This window comes from Heterocephalus glaber, unplaced genomic scaffold (genome assembly GCF_053883595.1).
Source record: "Heterocephalus glaber isolate CG9 unplaced genomic scaffold, H.glaber_assembly_v1.0 deba00000809, whole genome shotgun sequence".
Taxonomy (NCBI): domain Eukaryota; kingdom Metazoa; phylum Chordata; class Mammalia; order Rodentia; family Bathyergidae; genus Heterocephalus; species Heterocephalus glaber.
In genome coordinates this window covers 3715581-3730911 of record NW_028258163.1, presented here as the reverse complement: position 1 = coordinate 3730911, position 15331 = coordinate 3715581, and the positions used below count along the sequence as shown (strand labels likewise).

The following is a 15331-nucleotide window of genomic DNA, read 5'->3' as shown; positions in this document are numbered from 1 at the left end:
ATATTCCATGACTAATCCTGTTGATATTGTGTCTGTCTTAACCAACTGATCCAACACACTTCTCTGCTGCTCATGTCCTACCTCAGTATCAGTTCTTTTCCTATGAATTAAGCCAAACTTCACCTTATGTATCTACTTCAGACATCATAAACAGGACCAAAACTAAATTCTGGCTTTAAGTCAGGGATGATAGCATGCCTGTAGAACCAAGCCTATGGTCCCAGTTTCTCAATGCAGCTGAGGCATGAGGACTTCTAGTGCTTAGAACAACACAGCAGGACTATGTTTCAAAAAATAAAAATCTGGCTCATAAATGAACATATTTATAAAAATATTAGAGATGAGGAAGCAATGCCATAAATTACACAATTTGTATCCCGATTATCTGGTAAAATCTATGTTAGGCCAAATAAAGTGGATCTTTTTAATCATAACAATTTGACAAGACCTAACAATTCAGCAACAAATGCAATAATCACTCAAATTGGACTTTGGCTTTCTCATTTATTAAACATACAGACATTAACAGGCACTCTTACTGTTTCCACAGGTAATTTTTTGTTTAGTGTCTTTTTTTTTTTTTTTTTTTGGTTTTTTGAGACAGTCTTGCTATGTAGTTCAAGGTGGCCTGGAACTCACTATGTAGCCCAGGCTGGCCTTGAACTCCGGGCAATCCTTCTGCCTCAGCCTCCCAAGTGCTGGGATTAGAGGTGTGCGCCTGGCTTTTTTTTTTTTTTGGAGTCAGGATCTCATCATATATCTCAGGTTGGCCTTGAACTTGCTATGTACCCCAAACCGGCCTTGACACAATCCTCCTGCCTCAGCTTCCCCCTGCTGGGATTACAGGCACACACCACCATGCCTGGCTTCCACAAATAATTTTTTTTTTTTTGGTACCAAGGACCAAACTTGGGACCTTGAGCTTACAGGGCAGGCAGCAGCACCACTGAGCTAAATCTCCGGCCCCCACAGTAATTTTTATAGGGAATGAAAATACAGCGGTTTCTGAATCAACTTAAGAAATGTAAAACTATTAGAAGTGATTAAAGGCTGGGGATTTAGCTCAGTGGCACCATGCCTGGCTTGTAAGCACAAGGTCCTGAGTTTGATCCCTGATACTGCAAAAAAAAAAAAAAAAAAAAAAAGAAGAAGTGATTAAATTAGTAAGGCAGAAAAAGAAGAGAAAGTATAAAGAGCAATAGATTCTCTTGTTGGATCGACTTTTACCTTAAATTTAGGAACAAATCTAGTAAATTCCTGGTGCCAGTTGTTCAGTGTGGAAGCAGGTGATATTATTAAGAAAGGCCCCCAAATGTTCTCTCTCTGCAACAGAAAAACTAGTCAGCCAACTGTAGGAAAACTGAAGATAATTAAATTAAAATTATAATTAGTTGGGACAGGGATTTAGCTCAGTGGTTTCGCTGCCTGCTGCACAAGCGCAAGGACCCAAGTTCAATCCCCGGTACCAAAAAAAAAAAATTATAATTAGTTAATGAAAACAGCACTTTAAGAACAGTTCATGCATTATAATAACAGAAATATTTCACCAATTTCAAAATCTGCACATTCAGTAACGGTGAGATATATTAATATAACAAAGGAGGGAAAAACACGAAGCAACTACTCCCTTTTCTGACCTCTTGCAGGTCTTAATTTATATCACTCACAAAGCATTTATGGCATACTGACTTCTATGTACTATTCTGCCCTATACTAAGTTATCATAAAATTTTACTACTATTTAATTGGTATAGAGCTTTTCCTTTTCTTAAAGTGTGTATTTGCATATATTTCTCATTTAATTTTCACAAAATTCCTGTACAACAGACATTATTCATACTTTAGTTTAAAGGAAACTAAGTCTCAAGAGTTGAAGTGAAGTTAGTTCAAAAGAGGTTAAGGGGACTGCCCAAGTTTATATGGCCAGGAAGGGTTGCTGAGATGAGAATGCAGCTTTTCTGATCCTACTCCAGCATTCTTGCCACTACATTGGAGATTCTCATTGGAGGATGGGAGGCAGTGATTCAAATCATACATGATCAAATCCTGTCCTGGCCTCCATGAAAATCAGAATGTTCACTATTCCATGCCTTGTAAAGGCTTTGGGGCAAGGATTAAATCTTGCTGTGTAGGTCTGTTTCAGAGCTCAGCACAGTGCTTTGAAAAATGCTGATTCTCAACAGAAAAATGTCCCTAAATTCTGGAGAGAGGAACATTGAGAAATTGAATCTACCCACCTCAGCCAAATGGGCCAGTAGGGCAATGCTCTGTACTGTTTTGCCAAGGCCCATTTCATCAGCAAGAATGCCATTAATACCCTGGGGGAAAAAAGAATATACTGTCAATACTTCCTGCATTTCATCACAAATGGTTCTACTTATTGCCAAAAAGAACTAACCAAGATGATAGGCCTGATTAAGAGAAAAGTGACTGGAGATACCTTCTAGTACCATTATCTATCGCCATAATGGTTTCTTCTTGCCAATGCCAGAGCTACAACTGTGATTCATGATATACGAATCAATAAGCCAAAGCCAGTTCTTAGCTAATCTAACCCAGACACAAAGGCAAACAATCAGATTTACCAAGACCACCTAAGACAAACTATATCATGATGCAACATTCTCCAGTAAAATACACAGGTTAGAAATATAGAAACAGTGTTCTGCTTCTTGTCAAAACACAAAACTTTCAAAGAATCCATTTCACAGCTACATCAAACTAAAAAGAAAACAGATAATAAACAAAAGAAGAGAATAGGCATGACATAGTTCTAAAATTTACCTGCTCATAGAGATTAGCCAACCAATTCATTCCTTTTAGCTGGTAACCTTTTAGTTTGCCATTGAAAACTGTGGGCTGTGGAATATCCTCACCAGCCCGGATAGATGGGTTTGCCAGACTGTAACTCTCCCCAAACCCAGTGCCAGACTTGTTTGCTGCCCGAAGGGCAGCTGCTCGACTTTCTTTTGCATCTTCATCAAATGACCTTGTCTAGAAAACAAAAAGATATTAAAAAGAAAAAATATTAAATGGAAATAAAATTCACAACAACCTATCTACACTACACTAAGAAAACTAAATGGAGGCTGGGGATGTAGCTCAGCGGTGCCGCACCTGCCTCGCAAGCACAAGGTCCTGAGTTCGATCCCTGGTACCAAAAAAAAGGAAAAGAAAACTAACTGGAACAGAATTTCTGATAATTTGATACTATATCATATTACATATAATGATACATTATATTAAAATATATTACTAATAGCATTGTTACTGACAAAGTATATTAAAAATATGTTTTGAATGGACATACAATAAGCCATGTTACATTATTTAATACAGCAAGGAATTTGTTAAAGATTTGATAGAAAATCTGTCTGATTGGTTGAAGATGGTAAGGGAAGGTAGCATTTATGTCTATCTTTCATTTGGACCCAGTCAAAGTTACAAAGAGGCTCTTATCTAGTATTTTAAACTACCTTTTCTTTACTTATTCAACCTAACTGATTTTATTAAATATCTCTATATTATATACAACAGAGCAAGTTATACTAAAGTGAAAGAATGTGGTAACTTAGCAATTTCTTCAACACATACGGCTTCTGTAATAAGCTAAGAGTATACTCTTTTTCACCAAACAACCAAAATAATGTATTTCATACTATATTATCCATCATTACTTAAGAGGGAACACACACATGGCAGGCAACACTTTCTAACATTTAGACAAGGGAATGTTTATTATTCTGTCTTTCTTCAAGTATTCCCACTATTCTAAAGGAAACAGAGACACATGGCCGCTCTATGTACATAGTCACATGCTGACTAATGCTTTCACTGAAAATGTGACTAAGAATAAAGGAAGAACATTAGCAAAAGATTGTGGGATACTTCCAGGGCCAATTACAGTATATATTTTCATTGTCAAGACTCACCCGGGCTTGGTGAATATGGTAAGCATTTTCAGCATTCTTCAAGGCCTGAGCTTTAAAATGGTTACTATCTGAAAAGGAAAATTTGTAGATTATCACCCCTTATCTCTTCCAAAGGCAACTGACATCGACATATGTGGATCCTGATTTCCCCATTCTACTTATTCCTAGGCTCATGAAGGATGGAGGAGAGGAAGGGTAAATACTTTGACAGAGGCCAGGACCTAGAAATGAAAGGGAGGCAAAGAACTGTCATGGCCTCCAGCAGCCAAAACTAGCTAACAAAAATTACTAGGGGGGGGCCAAGCATGGTGCCGCACGCCTGTAATCACAGCACTGAGGAGGCTTGAGGCAGGAGGGTCACTGCAAGTTCCAAGTTCAAAACCAGCCTTGGGCCGGGGATTTAGCTCAGTGGTGCTGCTACCTACCTCGACAGCGCAACGTCCTGAGTTCAATCCCCGGTACCAAAAAAAAAAAAGCAAGCCTGAACACAGAGCTGGACCCTGTCTCACCCCCTACCACCACCACCACATCACCAAGGGGGGTGAAATCCACTGTCTCTCATTCCTGTAGAGTCTTGGTTTTGGGTCTCACCTTTTTAAAAAAACTTTATTAGTACAAAATGTTTACATTCCTTATGGGAAGTTGTACATATGCATTAACACATCTTAATTCAATTTTTCACCCCCTTTTCCTTCCCTCCCTCCACCCATGACTTGATCCTCTTCCCCTTTAAGAATGATCCATCTCCTTACTTCCTATTATCTATCTTTTATTTTGCCTGGAGATTCTTCTACAAAGTGATACCAGTAGTCAGGACAAATGAGACCATGATGATTCAAAACTATATTTATGCTGGGTGAAACTATTTAAGGAAATAAAACATAGAGATGTGAAACCCTCAAAACACACTGAAGCATTATCATTAACTTTTATTTCCAGGTAAACATGCTCTTGGGCACTACTCTCTGGGAAATACCTCTTAAACTTTACTCAGATTCCTCCTTCCCCTTCTGGTCATGAAAATACCATAACTGAACAGCCTCTATCTTATGCCTGTATCATCAAAAATCTTTTGTGAGAAAGGATTTTCTCTGCTGAGACATGTTCTGTTTTCTTATTTTTGTTTTTGCTTTGTGAGACATGATCTCATTACATAGTCCGGGCTGGCCCTGAACCCACTATGCACTCCAGACTAGCTTCAAACTCACAATCCTCCTTCCTCAGCCTCCAAAATACTGAGATTATAGGTGTGTGACATCATACCCAGCTGAAAAAACTTATGTTTCTTTTCTAGAAGCATACTCTCCCTCCTCTAATACAATAAATCCTTCTTTCGTGATCAATATTACCTATGAATCAAGACAAAACTTCTAAGAATTAAAAACATATATAACCTTTGATATAAAAAATGCAGAGTACCTACTTCCTCTGCCTCCTAGCTCAGGACTCACCATAGTCTTCCTGTGCGATGTTTACTACTACCCCTCCACCAATGTCAATTTGTCTCTGGGTAGAACTGTCTTCCAGTTTCCTTAGGATTTCTTCCTGGATCCCATCATGACCCATGTCTCGCTTGCGGCTCATGAAATGGGCATACAACTCTGTCTGGGTGATCAAGAAGTTGAGTTTTCGTTGTTGCCTCTTGGCCTGAAGCAGAGGAAAGATGAAAGTAAAAAAACAGTGCCAAATCATCAATTATATCCAAGAGGGAGTGAATAGAATTCATTAAACCTTTACATAATTTACACATTCCTTTATAAATCCTTTATTTTAAAAAGGTAAAAAAATGCTAATGAACAATTTTACTCTAGCCAAGTCAAGGTACTAAAAAAGCAGAAGAAATAACTTTCATCTATAATCTAATAATGAACTATTTTTTGTTCTCTTACAATATAAAATTTTTTCTCCTTTAAGCTTCTATCTAAAATATTTACTTCTTTGTGGAAATATTTTTACATAATGGCTCTGAGACATCAAGAAAATTCAAACATAGTCTGTTTTAAGCCTAGATGGTAGACACAAGTGTTATTTTTTTTTTTGGTACCAGGGATTGAACTCGGGTCCTTCTGCTTGTGAGACAGGCAGTGGAACCACTGAGCTAAATCCCCAGCCCCACAAGTGTTATTTTTAAAAAGGTGAATGTGTCAACTCATCACCAAAATGCAAAGTAATTGAGCAGGAGCTACTCAACAAAGTCAAGAAGTAAAGTCAACAGAGCAGGTATGTGAGTATAACAGGCCAATCACATTCCTCAAAAGAATCTGTGGCTCATCTATAATGATGGCTACAAAATATTAATATAAACCAGGCACTGAGGGGTGAAGGGTTAGTCACAGCCCGTGGGAGGTAGAGGTGGGAGAATCACTTGAGCCCACAAGTGTGAGACCAGCCTGGACAACATAGCAGGCCCTGTCACCAAAAAACAAAACCAAAAACAAGCATACAGACCAAATACACATACACTATTTTTTTCATGCTGGGGATTAAACCCAAGGCCTCACACATCCTAAGCCCACCCTCTATCACTGAATTATATACCTAGTCTTATACTGGGTTTTTAAACTGTGAAAAAAACTAAATTGAAAGTGTCTAAACTAAATTAAAATTGTCTCAGAAATAGCCAGGTAGGGTTGGGGATGTAGCTCAGTGGCACCACACCTGCCTGGCAAGCACAAGGTCCTGAATTTGATTTCCAGTACCAAGAGAAAAAAAAAAAGAAAATAGCCAGTTAAGGAAAATAATCATTATGTCAATAAATAAAGTCATTAGGATAAACAATAAAATGAGTAAATAATAAAAAATTACACTGAGTATAGCAATTCTATAACACCAATTTAAAGTCATTATTTTAAATAATTCTTTTATACTAAAATTCACATAAAGTATATTTGATTTATCCTTGACCATCTCCCTAAAAACAATAAAATAAGGAACACAGCAAAGAAAGGACAAAAGTCCCAAAGAATATTCTGTGATTGTATACCATGTAAAATTAATCCTTTCATCTTTCAGACTTTACAATACTTGATCCAGATTTAAATTAGAAGAAAATGTGAGAAAACTCAGGTTTTTCTCTTAAAGGATGTTTGTATCTCAAAGCTTAAGTGCTATCAAAAAAGCCTTTCTAACTAAAACAATTATGGAAAAGAACAAGATCTTCTTTTCACCTTAAAGTACCAGATGTTTTAACTGAGATAAATTAAGAGAACAAACTACTGAGAAAAAAACACACAGGGCTGGGGATTTAGCTTAGTGGTTCTGACGCCTGCCTTGCAAGCACAAGGACCCAAGTTTGATCCCCGGTACCAAAAAAACCAAAAAACCTGTAGGTCAATATAACCATGTTGAGAGAATCTAGGTCTCATAAACCTGGTTGATAAACCAAGCTACTTATAAAAACCTTTAAAATCAGGCAGGGATTTAGCTCAATGGAGCCGCAACTGCCTGGCAAGCGCAAGGACCCGTTTGATTCCCAGTACCAGGAAAAGGCCCAAAATAATCAAAAAGCTTTAAGATCTATAGCTAACTCTCAAGTGCCTCTAAACTCAGTGTGTTAAGAAGTCTCAATAGCAATGAACATTTCCTAGCTCAGCAACACATTTTGTATGCAAAGGTAAAAAGTTGTCCCAGGGCTCAAGAGATGTGGGCAAAATCCATATTCTTGTTCTTTTGTTTTTTTGGTACCGGGGATTGAACTCGGGACCTTGCACTTGCGAGGCAGGCGGTGGAACCATTGAGCTAAATCCCCGGCCCTAAAATCCATATTCTTCCTCAAAGCCATGATAAAGGAAGGATAATCAAGAGCTCCTCTTCGTTGAAGAGTACCACACATATCTGAAAGAAAACACTGACTGCTCATTCACTGATGTCCTTCCTTCTGCAAACCTCAACTTTCCTCAACTTTTCCATTCCTCTCAATTGTTTTCTCAATGGCAAAACAGTAACTTACTTCCATTTGCTCTCCCCAACGATATATAGTATATAGCTTAGATCAGCTGACAACAGGTTCAACAACATGGGTCACAAGCCAGGCATGGTGGCACACTCCTGTAATCCCAGCACTCAGGAGGCTGAGGCAGGAAGATCACCAGGAGTTCAAGGCCAACCTGGGCTACATAGTGAACGTCAAGGCCAGCCTGAACTACATAGCAAGACTCTGTCTCAAAAAAACCTGAAAAAAAGGCCAGGCACAGGGCACACTCCTGTAATCCCAGCACTCAGGAGGCTGAGGCAGGAGGATTGCTGTGAGTTTGAGGCCACCGTGGGCTACATAGTGAGTTCAAGGACAGGCTGAACTACACAGTGAGACTCTGTCTCAAAAACAAACAAACAAAAAAATAAAACCCAATATGGGCCACAAGCTGAAACAGTAAAATAGATGCTGGAGGAGGGGGAATCTCAAAAAGCTGGGCTAATTGCAGTTTCTATTTGTTCCTCAATTTACACCTAGCCCCGACTATCCAAAAAAATCATACAAGCACTTGGAAACAAATTATGATTAACTATTAGATCCTTCTTTCTCTTTTGCTCATTCCTTTTGTTGCTCTTGCTGCTTCTCCAGATATACAGAAGAACATGGTTGCACAGAATAGAGGAAGAGAGCACAGAAGAAAAGAGATAAAAGGCTCAGGGGAATGCTTTTCTGAATGAATAAAAATTATGTGTTTAAAAAACACTTGGTGGGGCCGGGGATTTAGCTCAGTGGTTCCGCCACCTGCCTCGTAAGCGCAAGGTTCTGAATTTGATTCCTGGTACAAAAAATACACAAAAAACCCGCCTGGAGCTAGGAGTATAGTTCAGTGGCAGAACTCTTGGCCTAGCATGCACAAGAACCTTGGGCATAATACCCAGCATCACAGAGGGGAAAAAAAAAAGGAAAAAATTAATTTTTGACAATTTGGTTCAATGTGTAGTTTTCAAAGTACAAACCAATCTCTTAATATGGTGGTAGTGATTAGAGTTTTGAAAATTTCATGTTTTCCCCTATGTTATGGCTTAAATCTAGACGTCCCCCCGAAAACCTCATGCGGTCACAGAGGGGGAATTTAGAAGGTGGCTGGATTAGGGTGAGTGAATGTGGATTACGTGTGTGATGCTGGGATTAAGGGTGGCCCACCCTGGGTGTCGGTGGTACCACTCAAAAGGTGAATAGCCTGAAAGGGACAAAAGGGAGAGAAGCAAGCTGCTGCCACTGCTTCACTGCTCATTGTTTTCTGCTTGTGAACTGTTTTTCCTCTGCAATGCACCTCTGCCATGCCACCCTGCCTTAGAGCCACCAGACTATGGACTGAAACCTCTACAAACTGAGCTGAAGTAAACCTTTCCTCCTGTAACTTCAGGTGTCAGGTAATTTGTCACAACAAAGAGAAAACCTAAGATACCATACCTCCCGCATTTCCTCATCCAACTTCCGCTGCTCCAAAGCTTCCTTCTCTGCACGCTTGCGATGTTCCTTCTCTACCTTCTCATATTTCTTCCAGTACAGAAGCATCTCCTTGGTGAGGCGGCGAGCACGAGGCAAAGTCTCCTTACAGTTCTTCTGGGCCTGCAGGGCAGCTCGACGCACCTCCTTCATGCACTGGTGGGCAAGCTGAGAACAGCAACATCATCACGACAGGGGAGGACTCAAGACCAGGGACAGCTTTCCCTGGACTCTAAACTACATCATTCCTCAATCTATTTAGCAGGAACAGTCCTCTCAGGGCCACATCTCTTTCTCCCCCAACGTGATCAATGTCCTTATAAAATACTGCAACCCAACCTTGAAGGTAATATGCGGTATAAGAAATCTATCCACATCGACCACTTAGAAGATGAAACAGAGTACAATGACTAAGATATATGGGTTAAGTTACAAAGTGTTATCAGGCACATTAATAATACCTATTATTACCTATTACTACTTTCAGTTTAATATATATTAATTTATTCTTCAAAACAACTCTCTGAAGTTAGTATTATTATCTCTATTTTATATATGAGGAAAAGCTCAATGACTAGTCCAGAGAAACACAACTAGTATTGTTACCTCATCTGATCTTCACAACCCTCAAAAGATGTGCTACTGCCCTCTAATGGAAGATATTCACATCAGCATTTCTTAGAGGAAGAAACTAAGAAGAAGTAGACTCTACGATCTCCCCAAGGAATCAAAAGTAGACTATGGTTTCATGCAAAAAGGACCAAATACCAAAAATGTAAGGAAGAATAATTTTACTTAATAGATTAAGAATATTTATAAACTCTCTTAGATACTATTAGATTTATGATCAACAATCAACAGACAAGAATACTAGCAAGAATACATGGAAAGAAAATGAAAGAGAAAATATAAAACTACAATGTTACCTTTCGGCTATTAGTGAGAAACAGGTTCCGAGCTGAAGCTTTCTGCTTGTTGGCCTAAAACATTTAAAAGTAATATTTTTTTTAGGATTCACTTTTTGAAATACAATTATGTAGACATTTTTATTTAATTCCTAAAGAACTAAAAAATAAAAGGTCAATTATACACATACAAAATACATTACTTCTAAAAGCTACCCAGATGTACTGTCTTGGCACCTATAAAACTATTACAGAAATATTAAGAATAAGCTAGTGTTGCAGCTTCCTTAAAACCCTGTGAGCATAACATTGGGTTATAACAGCCCATCCCACACTTTTCTACTATAAATTTTTATGTCTTAGTAGCTGTGACTGAGAGATACAGGAAGCAGGTTTTTTGGGGGCGGGGAAGAATATTTGTGTTTATTCACTTGGTATAATGAACAGCAAAGTATGTGCATGTGTGCAAAAGTGTCAAACTAGGAATTTTATCCACATAAGGCTCTAACAAGTTTTGTGTATGTTTACCTGAGTATCAGTGGGTAAAATACATTCAGACCACTCTTTTGTTACAAAAACATGTATTTTACCATAATGAAATGTGGGTGTGACTCACAGTTGCTGCACCTGGGGAAAGCAAAAATTCATTTGTGCATTCACCCACTTCACAGATGAACAGCAAGGTGTATACAGGAGCTTCAAAACAGCAACAGGGGTTTTATCCATGAAATGCTCATCGTTAAATTTCTGTGCATTTAGGATTTGTTTTTTAAAGTTTTCTTTTGATTTTTCTGGTAGAAGTATCCCAATTCAGTACAATGGCGCATGAAAAACCAGATCTGTAAGTTTCAGAGGAGGTCAAAAGTGAATCATCAGATTACTCATGCATGGATGATGAAGATGATAATGACTTTGATGTTAGCCATGTGAGCCAAAGTTCCTGTGACAGTGAAATGGAACAAGAATTGACTGATACAGACACAGGAAATACAGACCTCCTTGACTCAGGTGATGAAGAAAACATTAATGTGAGTGCATACTTGACTAGTCAAAATGTTGGAAAATGGTCACAGAACGGATCCAATGTTAAAACTAGGTCTGAAAATATAGTGAGGAATTTGGCAGGGGTGAAACCTATTGGACAGAATGCTGGCACTGCCATTCAATGTTGGAAACTGTAACAGATGAAATGTTACAAACTGTTGTGAAATACAGAGGCTGAAATACAAGTAAAATGTTCCGTATGCACCAATAGCCATATTAAAAAATGTATTTTTATGACATTTCACTAGCTGACCTGAAAGCATTCATAAGTCTGCTGTACTTAGCAAGGATTTCTCATGGTAATCACAGAAATACAAAAGACTTGGGCTGGGGATTTAGCTCAGTGGTTTCACCACCTGCTGAGCAAGCGCAAGGACCCGAGTTCGATCCCCAGTACAAAAAAAAAAAAATACAAAAGACAGAAGAACAATGGGTCCAAATATGACATATAAATTTATGCCCCTGTAGATGTGATGACTTATTATGCTTTCAATTTAGAAATTTATCCTGGAGCTCTGCCACCAGGACTTTCGCTACTTGCTTTTTTTTGGTACCAGGGATTGAACTCGGCTCCTTGCGCTTTCGAGACAGGCGGTGGAACCACTGAGATAAATCCCAGGCCCTACCAGGTCTTTATTCATATAGTAATAGACCAAGTGTTGTGAACAGACTTGTTGCTCCTCATCTCCCAAACTAATCAAAATGTGACGTCTGACAATTGGTTTACCAGCTTCCAATTAATATTATATTTGCTAACAGAGCACAAGTTGACCAGCACAGGAACCGTACACAGGAACAAAGCAGAAATTCCAAATGAAATGTTGCAATTTCAAAACAGAGAATTGTATAGTACAATCTTTGGATCTGAGAAAGATTTACATTGCCCTCATATATGATAAAGAAAAACTGGTACACTGCTGATGTCAACATTGCACCTTGATGGAAATTTCAATAGGGAAACCTCAACAAAACGGAAGCCCGAGATGGAAACCTTCTACAACAAAACCAAAGGTGGAGTAAATGTTGATGAGTTAGGCAGCAACTATGATGTCACTAGAAACACAAAACGTTGGCCAATGTTTGTGTTTTACTCAATCCTAAATGTGTAGCATAAATAGTTTTGATAGTTTACAAAGAAAATAACAAGTGTAAAATATCCCAGAGAAATTTTCTTAAGAGGATTGGGACTGGAACTCATAAGAGATCATTTACAGCAGAGGAAAAGCAAAATGTTTCTGTCCAGGGAACCATGCCAAAATATTGTGGAGCACACTGGTGAGCTGACAGGTGAACAGGCAGATGCAGCATCACAAAGACCTACTAAGACAACAGGAAAACCAAAAAGATGTCCACTTTGCCCTACAATAAAGGACAGGAAAACAAAACATACACACTATTGCTGGGGATTTAGCTCAGTGGTTCCGCCGCCACCTGCCTCACAAGCCAAAGACCCGAGTTCCATCCCCATTACCAAAAAACAAAACAAAACAAAACAAAACAAAATACACACTATCAGTGTAAGCGATACTGTGTATGGAGCACGCAGTTTTCATGTGTACAGACTGCCTTGGGTGTGAGAGTTGAAGCAGAGATTATTTCTGAGGTAGAGTTTTGTAGCTCACATAGGTTTTTTTTTGTGGTACCGGGGATCAAACTTGGGTCCTTGTGCTTGCAAGGCAATTGGTGGAACCACTGAGCTAAATCCCCGGCCCTCACATAGGTTTTTATTTCTAATGCTATCTTTCAGGTTTTGTAAGCAAGTAAACAGCTGATGTGAAAATGTCGATGTCTATTCTAAGGACTCATTATATATTTGATATTTTATTTTATTGATACCTTATTTTCCTGCTAAGTGCATGTTGTACAATATAGTAGGAAGCTCCTGACAAAACAGGAAGAGAAGAGAGGTGACAAGAATGGCCTGCTGGCTGAGCGTGATAGCACACACCTATAATCCTAGCATTTGGGAGGCAGAGGCAGGACAACTGCCATGAATTTGAGGCTAGCCTCAACTACACAGCAAGACTCTTGTCTCAAAAAAAAAAAAAGAATGGCCTGCCACATAGGAAAGGAAAGCTAAGCACATATGCTGTCAGTGTAAGTGAGATGTATGCATGGAATACACAGTTGTCATGTGTGAAGACTGCCTTGGGTGTGACAACTGAGATAAAGATAATTTTTGCTGTGGAATTCTATTGGTATTTTCATTGTGGTTCATATAGGACTTTATTTCTGATTTTTTTTTTTTTTTTTTTGGTACCAGGGATCGAACTCTGGACCTTGCCGCTTGCAAGGCAGCCGGCGACACCACTGAGCTAAATCCCCAGCCCTAGGACTTTATTTCTGATGTTATCTTTTAAGTTTTGTAAGCAAGTACATAGCTGATGTGAAAATGTTGATGTTTTTTCTAAACACACAATACATATTAAGAATTTAATATTTGTGCCGGGGATTTAGCTCAGTGGTTCCACTGCCTGCCTCGCAAACGCAAGGTTCTGAGTTCGATCCCCAGTCTCCCCCCCCCGAAAAACTTTATTTTATTGATATTTTATGTTCCTGTTAACTACACATTATATAATATAATAAGAACCTCCTGACAAGACAACAAGACCAGTGAGATGTCAAGTATGTCCTACAAAAAGGCCAGGAAAGTAAAATACATGTGCTGTCAGTATAAGCAATACATGTATATGAAACGTGCTGTTGTCACTGAAGACTGCCTAGGTGTGATCATTGAAATAAAGACTGTTTTCTTTGTAGAGTGCTACTGATATTTTCATTGCAGTTCATATAGGAATTTATTTCTGTTGTTACTTTTTAGACTTTGTACACCAAAAAACAGCTGATGCTGAAAATTTTGATGCTTTTTAATAAACAATAAATATTAAAAGTGTAATACTTTTTTGGGGGTATTTTTCCTATTAAGTACTCATTGTTTAATATAATAAAACTCATAAAATTAAAAATTCATCGGGCTGGGGATTTAGCTCAGTGGTTTGGCCACCTGCCTTGAAAGCTCAAGGTCCCGAGTTTGATCCCCAGTACCAAATAAAAAAAAAATTCATCAATAGAAATATTCCAAAGAATAAATGTATTATACAAGCACATTTATGTGCCTTAATGACAAAATTGGAGTTATGTCCCACATTTTCTGTATAGTTTTGGAAAGAATCTAAGTTATGCATAAGGCTTGAAGTGGATAAGAGAACATAACGTATCCAAACCTTAACACTACTCTGATGAAAACACATTGTTTTCAAGCATGGTGGCACACACTTGTAATCCCAGCACTCTGGGAGGCTGAGGCAGGAGGCTCACAAGTTGGAATCCAGCCCAGACAACTTAGCAACTTAGCGATCCCTATCTCAAAACATATGTGTTGTCAAAGCGAGCATGTCCCTATCTCAAAATAAAAAATGAGGGGGCTGGGGATTTAGTTCAGTGGTTCAACCACCTGCCTTTCAAGCACAAGGTCCTGAGTTTGATCCAGTACCAAAAATAAATAAATAAATAAATAAACAAATAATAAAAAATGAAAAAAACAGGGATGTAACAGTGCATGAAGGTTTGCATTCAATCCCATACTGCACACGCCAACCACCCCCCCACACACACTTATTGCTTTAAAAGACCAATCTACAAAGCTGAGACACCAGGCCCACCAGGTACAAAAACCATTATAAAGGGCAAGGGATTTAGCTCAGTGGCAACATGCCTGCCTCGTAAGCACAAGGTCCTGAGTTCAGTCCCCAGTACTGCAAGGAAAAAAAAAAAAAAGAACCATTATAAGGTGAGGAAAGTAAACTAGCTTCCCAGTTTGGGATTCTACCCCCACATCAAACTTGAGCAAATCTCCTCCTACTATTACTGAAATTTTACAACCATTTAAGCCTCATCTTTTCCAATAAAAAAATCCCAAGGCAGAACCAACACAAGATAACTCAGCAACTGAGAACCTAGTCGCAAGCTCTTCTAAGTCTTCCACTCCATCTTAAACCAAACAAACAAGAATACTCTTAATAAAGAAA

General features: G+C 38.6%; 1 protein-coding gene across 3 annotated transcripts in view; it reads right to left on the bottom strand.

Annotated features, from left to right (window-relative positions):
• Positions 1 to 15331, bottom strand: part of Ino80 (INO80 complex ATPase subunit) — a 129448-nt gene that overhangs the window by 69656 nt on the left and 44461 nt on the right. For all 3 annotated transcript variants that reach the window (XM_021241902.2, XM_013078415.3, XM_004861593.4), the window contains exons 8-14: positions 10281 to 10334; positions 9319 to 9522; positions 5384 to 5579; positions 3933 to 4000; positions 2785 to 2994; positions 2238 to 2318; positions 1228 to 1323 (exon numbers count right to left, since the gene is read on the bottom strand). In XM_021241902.2, the coding sequence (XP_021097561.1) occupies positions 1228 to 1323; positions 2238 to 2318; positions 2785 to 2994; positions 3933 to 4000; positions 5384 to 5579; positions 9319 to 9522; positions 10281 to 10334 (909 nt within the window). The remainder of the gene's footprint in view (positions 1 to 1227; positions 1324 to 2237; positions 2319 to 2784; positions 2995 to 3932; positions 4001 to 5383; positions 5580 to 9318; positions 9523 to 10280; positions 10335 to 15331) is intronic.